This window comes from Trichinella spiralis, assembly GCF_000181795.1.
Source record: "Trichinella spiralis strain ISS 195 chromosome Unknown Scfld2, whole genome shotgun sequence".
In the NCBI taxonomy this organism is placed as follows: Eukaryota; Metazoa; Nematoda; class Enoplea; order Trichinellida; family Trichinellidae; genus Trichinella; species Trichinella spiralis.
Genome location: NW_003526941.1, coordinates 10,157,085 through 10,167,333, shown reverse-complemented (window position 1 = coordinate 10,167,333; position 10,249 = coordinate 10,157,085). Strand labels below are relative to the sequence as shown.

The following is a 10,249-nucleotide window of genomic DNA, read 5'->3' as shown; positions in this document are numbered from 1 at the left end:
GGCGCTAGGTTTTGTTGCAAGGGACCCAACACAAAAGTGTAGGGGGATTGTACCTCTTTTTTGTGGGAGGTATTTGTGGAAGGATAGAATAAAAACTACCGGTATCCGGGGGATTGTGTGGCCCGTAAATTTTCCCAACCCCGGATAGGGGATTAAAAACAAAACAAAATACATTTTTTAAACCCAATGGCCTTTTTTGGAATTTTTTCACGACGGTTTTCGGGGTTGATTGGAAAATAAAAAATCAAACACTTCTTATTCCAGGGATACATTTCAAAATAGGATTATTGAATATAATCCAAGTTCAAGGGGGGGGGGGTTACTTTTTGGTCAGAATTTATCCCTTCTTAGTGGGCCGGTAAACACCATGTTCAGCAGAAATTTTTACACCATTTTCCTTGCCGAGGAAAGTATTTTTTCAAAACAGTATGCCAGTGGATTTTAAAACCAAAAAACATTTATAAAAATTATTGATATACATACATATATATTTTACATTCAAAGGTAAAACCAAACCTACAACATGTAGCCATGAACAATATCAGACAGCTCAAAATTTCATACTGTAGTGATTTAAATCATATCACCACGTAAGATTTCTTTGAATATCATGCTCGAGATACACTTTGACTTGACTACTACAATTTTCAGCAACCAGCAGTCTAATTGAACGAAAGTCTATTTCGAAGTGCGATACTGATCTACATAACCTAGTTATTAATAAGAAGTAACTTTTAAAAATCGCTGCGATTACCACCATCCCGAATATAAAAAGATAAAACCGAGCAGATGAAAGTATGAAAACGCTAAATAATGCATTCAAAAGAAAAATAAACAACACTAAAAACTGAACATTATCATACTTGATAAAAAAAATCATACGAAAACTGAATATCAAGACGAAAAAAAAACTTTGCTATTCAATATAATATACATTTAAAGTTTTCCTTTTTGTGATACGTGAAATCATCATTATTATTATTATTATTATTATTATTATTAAACAACGTTCTCAAAATAACAACAGAACTCTAACGCAATTTACCACACAGTGCATTTTAATATTACTGACATTTTTTGAATGTGGAATACAATTACCAAATGCTCATTGTGAAAATGGAATTTAAAATGGGATTAGGTGAATTATCGGCATTAAATTACCTAAAGTTTTGAGCAAACTATCCAGTTAAAAAGAACAGCACACTGTTACCATATGATACATACAACTGTACTGATTTCTTGTCACCCTACACTACAGTATGAAAGAAATTGAAGTTTAATTACGAACGTTCTCATGATTGTCTCATTACTTTATTTTGATGATCAACATAAAAATTGTTACATATAAGAATACAAAAACCATTAATTTTATCGAAATAGCATTGTTTTTTTTCTATTTAATAATCAATTTCAAATCAAATTCCCTAAGTTCCACAGATTAGAACGCGGCTATTTGAATCTTAATCCAAATTGCTCCGTCAAATTGATTTACAAATGTAGATATCCGCGCAATGCCAACCAGCTTTCACCACAATCTTAGCCCATTTGAACATCAAACCACAACACAAGCTAACAAAATTTTCTTACAATGTAAATGATCAGACTGGTACAGCAATCAGTACACAAAGCAACAAAGAGCAAATCAGACGTAATCAAAGACTTTAAAATCACGTACTAAGTTTCAGTTCACTTTTACATATAAAATATATAAAATCTTGGCACCACGCCAGCTATTCAGCCAGAATCATGTAATCAAACGACCAAACGCATGTAGTGTATACATTACGAGAAAGATTTGTGGCGTCTGCGGATTGCAATTGTTTCAGTTCACATGTTACTTAAATTCTACCTAAGTGGCTACACAAGTGGCCATAAAGATAGCGAAATTTATCTCGAAGACCAAAGCATACATTTAAGAAACGCACGCCAATCAACGGCAGGTTCAATTTCGGACAAAAATTTGAAAACACAAAATGATAATAAATTTAAAATAAAAATATTTTTATCAAACTATCCTAATAAATATTTTTAATTATTTGAAAATGTTATTTAATGAAAAACATTCTCTTGTTATCATTTGGAAACACTAGTTCTCTTTTGATTACAGTCTACAAACTGGCTTAACAAGAGTAAAAGCGCAATTTTTTCATCAAAAAACAAAATCATTCATAAACAAAAGAAATATTTTTGAAAAAAGTAAATAGCAAGCTGTTACGTATTACGATTCCAAATCAAAATATATACAAAAAACAGCACGATCAAAAATATATACAAAAAACAGCACGCAGGAACATTACAGTAGGACCAGTAGTTTATCTCATGCAATGTATGTGCGTATAAGGTTTTTGCGTTCTCCTTGAGTGCGTTGCTTCTCTGTGTGTGCGTTATATATACATTTAGCATCATATTGTGTCATATCATTACAAGTAAAGTCTCTGCACAAATGAATCAGTTTACATTCACAACACAAACAATAATCATCTGGGATATTAAACATATACAATGCATGTCGGAAAGTTGCACTGTATATATATATATATATATAATAGTATGCTTCAAGTTGTGAAATTTATTTTTGCTTTACTTCAGATTTTGTTTGGAAAAGTTGCCAATTGTGCATTTGATTTCGTCAAATAAAGAACCTAATAACATGCATTATACATACTTATTTTTACTTTTTTTAAATACAAATTGAACACACTAAGCTACAATATTGAACAGTCAATGAAAAAATCAAATCAATCCGCACTTTGATCAACCAATTAATTAACGGTAAATTTGACCAATGACAGGCAGCCAATCAAACAGTTCACCTCAGCTTATGGAAAAGTGAATTAAATTATTTTAAAGTTATGTTTGTTTAAATTTAAAATTTTTTTACTTTAAAGTGTTTGCCGAACTTTCAAAACAGTACACCAATTCATTTTGTTCTCTCGCAGCTCGAGAATACCCGCCTACAGAAATTTACCACGAAACGGTAAAAAAGAATTTTTTTCTTCTTATTTCTTAATTTATATTTCACAGCTTCTTCCCATTCTGCTCATATATATTTTTTTTCTTCTCATATTTAGTGTTAAGCAAGAACCATGAAATCTGAAATTTCTTTCCTGCTGTATTTCGCTACTGTTGTCCGAATTCTGTACGCATCATTCAACTGTCCGTATGAAAACAGAAACAATGAAACTTTCGGATTCGAAATTCCATTGAATGGTAGCAAACACTCCCGTCTATGCTTGACTTGGGTGGACAAAAATGCAGACAATGCGAACAAAACAAAAACAACAGCAATATTGGACGACATTTTCGCTAGTGGAAATTATTGCAAGGCGAATTACAAAAATGGACGCATGTCGAATTACGAAAGCATAATGATTTATGCAAATCAAAGAAAGAAAACACTGAATTATGGAAGAATAGTTCGACTGCTCACTTCGGATCAATATGTAATAAAATCGTTGGAAAATTGCTGTGGAAAAAATGTCACATTGCTCATGATAAACCACACGTCAGAGAATGTGTTGGGACGAATTACAGAAACCGAATTTTGTTTATTCGATTGGAACGTGCCGATACAAAATTGCAATGCACTATACAATATTGAACATGAAAGTATTCAATGGGCACTGAGTCATACGGAGGAAAAATTCTTTTGCCAAATAACGACCGTTCGCAAAGGGAAAAAGAATGTTCAAGAATTGAAATCGAAATTGATCGACTGTGCAGATGACAGCCAATGGGACGGATATTTCTGCATTCACGAACCGTATCAAAATTGTAAATTTTATTCCAGAACCGTTCCTTGCCGTTTCCAACAAATATCTAACAACAGTGACACAACTAAATGCATCGAAGAATTGAGATACTTTTACGAAACTGCACCGGAAATGCCATATGGAAAATCTTGCCCTGAAAATGAAATGTACCCATGCAACTGTTCAAATGCTATGTATTTAAGTGAACGTGAAATCAACAATCTACTGAAAATGATGGAAGCGAGTGTTGTTGAAGAGATGGATTTCACCTTACTGCTGATAAATTTTTACAGTATGTTGTGACGCTATTTTTGTCAATTTATCAAACGAGCGAGCTCAATTCTAGCTTTTCATTTGTTAAAATTTATGTTTTCTTATAAAAACAGCTGTAAACAAAAATAGCCTACTTATTAATTTCATATTTTTTTAGATACCTTTGCTTGGTTTATCATCTTTATAGCCGTTTTCGTAATGATTTACAAAAAATTCTTCTATCAAGTAAGTAATCCTGTAGCTGCTTATACAATTTTCAAAATATGATTTTAATATTATAAAATATCTAGTACTAAACTTTATAACTTCTATTTTCGTTTCATAAATATATTTTTTCATTTCATAGAATATAATTTCTTTTTGAGCACTCTACTGCTTGCTCAATTACTCATCTACATTATCATAATAATAATAATAATGTCATCATTGTACTTTATTTATTATTCACAATGAATTTTCATTTTAGTGTGAAGAAGCGCCAAGCACAACAAGCTCGTATTATGACGAATCTTATCGCATTTACCCAGTTTATCTATCGCCTAACTTTTAAAAAATATACAATTTTTCCATTTTAGTCACCATAACTTTTCATTTATTATAATTATTTCTATTTTTCTCATCATTATTATTATTATTATTATAATTTAACGTTTCGCTGTTGTTTCCCAATTCACTTTCACCAAATCAATATTAACTTCACACATATAATATATTTGTAAAAGTACTCATCTGTTTGCTTATTTATTAACGTTTTTAACTGACATATATATAAACATATGACATGTATAATTAAATATATAAATAAAAATTTATCAAAATATACAACATTGCTTCTTATTGAAATTGTAAAAAACTCTTTAAAGTAGTAATTTCAATTTGAAAGTTGAAAACAGTTCAAAATGATATAATCATCATTTTGAAAAAAAGATTCGTCAAAGTATGTTTAAAATAAAACGCGTCAAATTGTACAAGTGCAAAAGCATGAACAAAAGTTGATTTTACGATCAATTTCTTCATCTACATGCATATCAGAAGTTTACTGAATTCCGCTTTTCGTATGCAAGAATCTGTCAAATTGGTTGTCATTAAACAGAAGCGTCAACCCTTTTGTAAATGTGTCACTTTAATACCGATTACATTTTGTCAGCATTATCAGCAAATGGGATACTATCAATCGTTGTTCTCACAATCAAAACAAGAGTTTTACACGAACAATTGAAAAAAAAGAAAAAGTAACCTTACCGATTGGCAGGCACAATTTTTCAACAAAAAGTTCGGCCAAAAAGTAACTTCGTACGAACCATCGACTGATTAGTGTTGTTGTATTTTTTAGGTACAGTGTAAAAAAAATTAAGGTTTAATCTTGGATTTAGTTACGGTAGCAAAGGAATGTCAAGCGCTTTCCGATTGCAAATACTTTTTTTGAAAAAGAAAAAATATAATATATCACCGATCAATCAAGTGCTTTTAGCTCATCATTCCATGTAATTTATTAATTTGAAAAATTAATGCAAATTTCAATTACGTATGGATTTATTGTTTGTGCATTCATGCACGAATAAATTTTGTGAAATCTCTACAAAGGACCAAGTATTGTTTGTTTTACATTTGTGAAAAATATGGTAAATTTTTCTAAAAGCAATCTGCTTCAAAAATCAAATTACACTGCAAAGCGTTGATTGATTGATTGATCGATTGATCGAGTTTCTCTTTTTTTGTTTTGATCATTGATTTAATTTAATTTTATTTCAATGGAATATGGAGTGATGGTTGCTGTTGAGTTTGCCAGATGGATCAAAAGTGATCAAAACAAAAGATGAAAATTGTAAGAGCAATTTGAATAAAAATCTGTGAAGAAAACAGGTATGCATGCATGCTGCATATTATAGAATAACAACGACGCCTTTGTAAGCGAAAAAGAAGCACAGCAGCAGCAAAATTAACACGGCAGAACGATGCTCAGACGAGGCTGCAGAAATATACTGAAGATGTTGTATGAGTAGATCGATCGAGTCGTCACCATGTTTTTGAATATAAAGCGTACGACGATGACGACGACGATGATGCAGCAGACTGGCAGTAGTAGTTTGTCGTTGGGGATGTTCGTCTGAGGACTGGATGTTCGGTTTGGGCAGACGAAGTCGCACAGCTTGACGACTGATCCACGGCCACCAGGTAGGAGTTGTCGAGTCACCTGGCGCCGGTTTGGAGCATGGAACCGCGTCGACCGTGAATTCAACCTCAGCTTGACGATCAATGAGAAAAAAGTCATAACATTCTCGACTGTGAAGTACGGAGGCTGAGGTGAAAGCGGCGCACTGAGTCGACCAATTGCCGCCGACCAGATGAATATTTTCAACCGATACACGACCATCGCAGACGTTGATCAGCAGTCTGTAATCACCGTCCACGGACGGTGATACGGGCTTGTAGGTGCTGTTGCCGAGAATGATTGCCAAATGTACCGCCAAAGACGGATCTGCGCAACTGAAATTAGCCTGCTCACGTCTGGCCAGCACCAACCGTCCGGACAATGATTGCCAATTTGCATATCGAACTCGTTTTACATCAGAGTCAGATTTTTCAACTGGTGTCAGAAAACCACTCGGCCAGCCAAGCAACGCGACATCATTGCCCACGTTTACTATACGAGCCAAACCGACGTTCGGGTGTTTAAAATTTTCAATTTTCCACTGATCAGCAAAACGGTTGTCACTTGCTCGCCGGGATTGCTTCTATGCATGATTGGAAATTTGATAAAATGGCAAAAATAAATAAACAAACAATAAATAAATTCTAAATATTCAGATTCAACGGACAGATACTCACTTGAGCTAAAGATTTTGGCCAAGAAGAGTGGGTCAACATGGCGCCGTAGTTTTTCTTCTGCACTTTGCCCAACATGTTCAATTTCAAACCAAACCTGCCCAATTGCAGCACCGTGTTTAATTCGGCACCGTTCAGCAGCCATTGATGATCTTCTTCACCAACAACCGCATACGAACCAGATCGACAATTCAATAACCAATGCAACTCTTCAATGGATTGCAATGCCTGAACAAAAATTTCCTCATTCAATCAAAATCAAAGCCTACACATACATATTAGCTAAACATAAACGACAACAATTTTAATTATTATTTATTAATTCGTTCGTTCAAAATTATAAAATTATCCATCATACTTTACGAAGTGAAAGTGAATAAATAACCGCTTGTGGAAGTTCATACGTGAGTCGTAGCATTTGAAATACTTTGCTCCAAGTATATCTTGAAATAAAGTAAAATTAATATTAAAAAAATAAACAAACATTAATTTTTCATCAAATTTACTTTTCAACGCACGGCTTTGTTTCATCGATCGGGCTAGTCCAACCGATCGAAATGAACGCATTCGGCACCAATTCATCCACCAATTTAACAAATAATTGGGGATCTAAGGAAAGCTACAAAAAAAGTAAAAGAAAAAAAACCGATTCCCAATTTGTATGCAAAACTAAATGAAATCACCTGCTTGCCACAGTTATCACGAAAAAGATCCGCATGAACAATTAGCTGGCTTAATCGTCGGCTGACACTGTGCAAATACTGCAACACTGGCCGAATTAGTTGATTTTCTCGAACATAAATTCTCACGGCTAAATTTCATCAAAATCAAAAATTATCAATAAAAATATATGAATATATATTAGAAATTTTAAATAAAACAAAGCGTATACTTTTGCCTGAATCGATTGCCCATTGAATCCAAAGTTTAAAAGGGACCGACTTTTGACCGTGGCGTCCTTCACGAGCCAACAGCTGAGAACGCATTCCCGTACGTGGAAAAAATACTTCACAATCAAGCAGATCGCCCAAATCTATGACAATTGAATTGTATCTATAAGCTGTTCAAGTTTAACAAGTGAAAAAAAGCTTTAGATTAGCTTGAAATTCATCATCATATATATATATATATGCATGCTTCTTTTGCTTCTCAACTTTACACAATGGTTGACTGCAGGTACAACAAATTAATACAAGTTGCATGCAACCTACGCTTTATTAATTCATAAAAAGCCAAAGGTCAAAATAATTTCCGCTCTGCAGGATGTTTTCTTTTTTTATCATGAACAACCTCGACAATTTGTAATAATAATAATAATAAAAATAAAATGTCACATCACAAAATTTCACTGCAACGATGGAGGGAAAACTTGATGTCAGAAAAGACGAAGGTCAATCATAGAACATTCATCATGTAATGACCTGGTGGTCAGAGGAAATAGCTGTTGAAAATGAATTTAAAAGTGCCGCTGTGACAAATTGCATCATACGGTCCAACAGCTAGCAATTGGACAGTACAAAATTTGCCCAAAATTAAAAAAGAAAGCGGAGCAGTCGTGCGAAAATCCATACAAGCAGAGTTGAAAAAAAATAGAATAAAAACAATATCTAATATTATTATGAGCACATCGATTTTGCCGAATGACTACTGGAAGAATAAAGAAATGGACAAAAACCAAAATGCAGCTACGGCTTCAACGGCTAAACAAGCCAGTCGAAGTAATGAAATGAAAAATCAATGCCAATACAATTAATGGAACAATTTGAATTGCTTTTATTCTTCACATTTTGGCCACAACAGCTTTCTGTAAGAATAACTTTATAACACGGACTGTAATGACAGAATAAAGGACCATCTGGAATAAGGAATAACCAAAGAAAGCTGAACTAATGAAATTGTAGACAACATTTCCAAAAAACAAAATTACATATAACGAATTTCTCTCCTTGGAAAAAAAATTTTTGGCTTTCAATTTTACTGCTGACAGAGATTTTCAATGTTGTTCATTCATTCATAGCAATTATTTAAGCAAATTATCATGTACCGTTCAGCTTGGATATTCTTACTCAGCAGCAGTGTTTATTATTGTTAACAATAATAATAATTATTATTATAAATATTTTCTTTACAAGAACATCTCATCCTTGATTAATATCATCCCTGTTTTTAATATTACATGACATTTTGCAAAGATTCAAAAAAATTAATGCAATTCAAACAAAAAGAGCAAATTATCAATTATAATAAGAAGAGCAGTACAGAACTATAACTGTACAAGCAACGGAATAATGAACGCATCCAAAAGAGAACAGATATTGACCAAGGTGAAGGTCTTTGTCAGCCATATGCTTCACTGTGTCAACCTGTTTTCCTTTTCTTTGACACCGCCGACTTTATACAAGCAGTACTTTTGTCAAAGCAATAAATCTTATTTAAGCGTTAACATGCCAATGACAAAATAAGACATCGAACTTCGACTGACAACAACAACAACAACAACAACAACAACAAAATAACACTACCAAGATACATAATTTCAAAAAATGAAAGAAAATATTATCCTTTATAAAAAAACATTTTAAAAAGCTTACTCGGCTTGCCACTGTTCGAAAGCCATTCACCGGAGTTAGGCCAGACGAAAGCACAAAGTGCATACAGTACGGCCATAGTAGTGACTGTTCGCATGGCACAATGGCCAATCAAAAACTTTAACTCTCACAATTGATGTTCCAAATAGAAAAATGCTTCAATCCTTGAATATATATATATATATATATGTATTTGTTTATTTAATTACAATTTATAAGCAAATCAGAACATACCAACAGACAAACAACAAGAAGCAAGCCGCGTTTCGGGTCAAATACAAGCTTCTATGTCCAAGTCTCCGTCCCCTTCTCTCTCCTTGTACAGCAGAGCCAACATCCGCCAGTTTTGATTGGTTAGAATTCACGACTAGAAATACGCAACAACTGCAATGAATACAAGCTTCAAAATGACAAAGCTTATCCGTGTTCAAGAAAATCACTATAAACGGAGAATTAAAAACAAATATGTCGAATATATGGAAATTAAACGCCCTGCCAATGGGCAAGGAAAATGGTAAATTGATCGTCGCGTTGATCGTGTCACCAAATAAATCGTCGCGTTAGTCGAGGAAGATTCTGCTTAACCAGTTTAATTAAGCACATCTAACAGCAAACACACTATGAGCGAAAAATCCCGCTCAATTTTATAATGAAAAAGCTCAAACACACACGGCTCAAAGATATTCTACTGTTCCACAGTTTGGTGACGTAACAAAAGTTCCGCCGCCAACAGCTAAGCTATTTGGAAGAATCAAGTTAATTCATTCCGCTCAAATGTACACCAATTTGCTTTCCCAAAAAGAGGAAGAA

General features: G+C 33.5%; 3 protein-coding genes across 3 annotated transcripts; 2 read left to right on the top strand and 1 right to left on the bottom strand.

Annotated features, from left to right (window-relative positions):
* Window positions 1-651: 651 nt before the first annotated feature.
* Window positions 652-731, top strand: Tsp_07665 (hypothetical protein; the record flags this gene model as incomplete). The annotated part of the gene is made up of 1 exon (XM_003381087.1): window positions 652-731. A coding segment is annotated over one exon (80 nt), but the record flags the coding sequence as incomplete, so codon positions are not given.
* A 2,054-nt stretch (window positions 732-2,785) lies between these two features.
* Tsp_07666 (hypothetical protein) lies at window positions 2,786-4,609 on the top strand. The gene is made up of 6 exons (XM_003381086.1): window positions 2,786-2,829; window positions 2,889-2,977; window positions 3,079-4,044; window positions 4,183-4,250; window positions 4,492-4,551; window positions 4,601-4,609. The coding sequence occupies exons 1-6, from the start codon at window positions 2,786-2,788 to the stop codon at window positions 4,607-4,609; spliced, it is 1,236 nt and encodes a 411-aa protein (XP_003381134.1).
* Window positions 4,610-5,908: 1,299 nt separating this feature from the next.
* Window positions 5,909-7,837, bottom strand: Tsp_07667 (hypothetical protein). Its single transcript, XM_003381085.1, has 6 exons — window positions 7,744-7,837; window positions 7,535-7,662; window positions 7,358-7,470; window positions 7,210-7,294; window positions 6,855-7,079; window positions 5,909-6,760 (listed from the first exon to the last, which is right to left on the bottom strand). The coding sequence occupies exons 1-6, from the start codon at window positions 7,835-7,837 to the stop codon at window positions 5,909-5,911; spliced, it is 1,497 nt and encodes a 498-aa protein (XP_003381133.1).
* Between the last annotated feature and the right edge of the window lie 2,412 nt (window positions 7,838-10,249).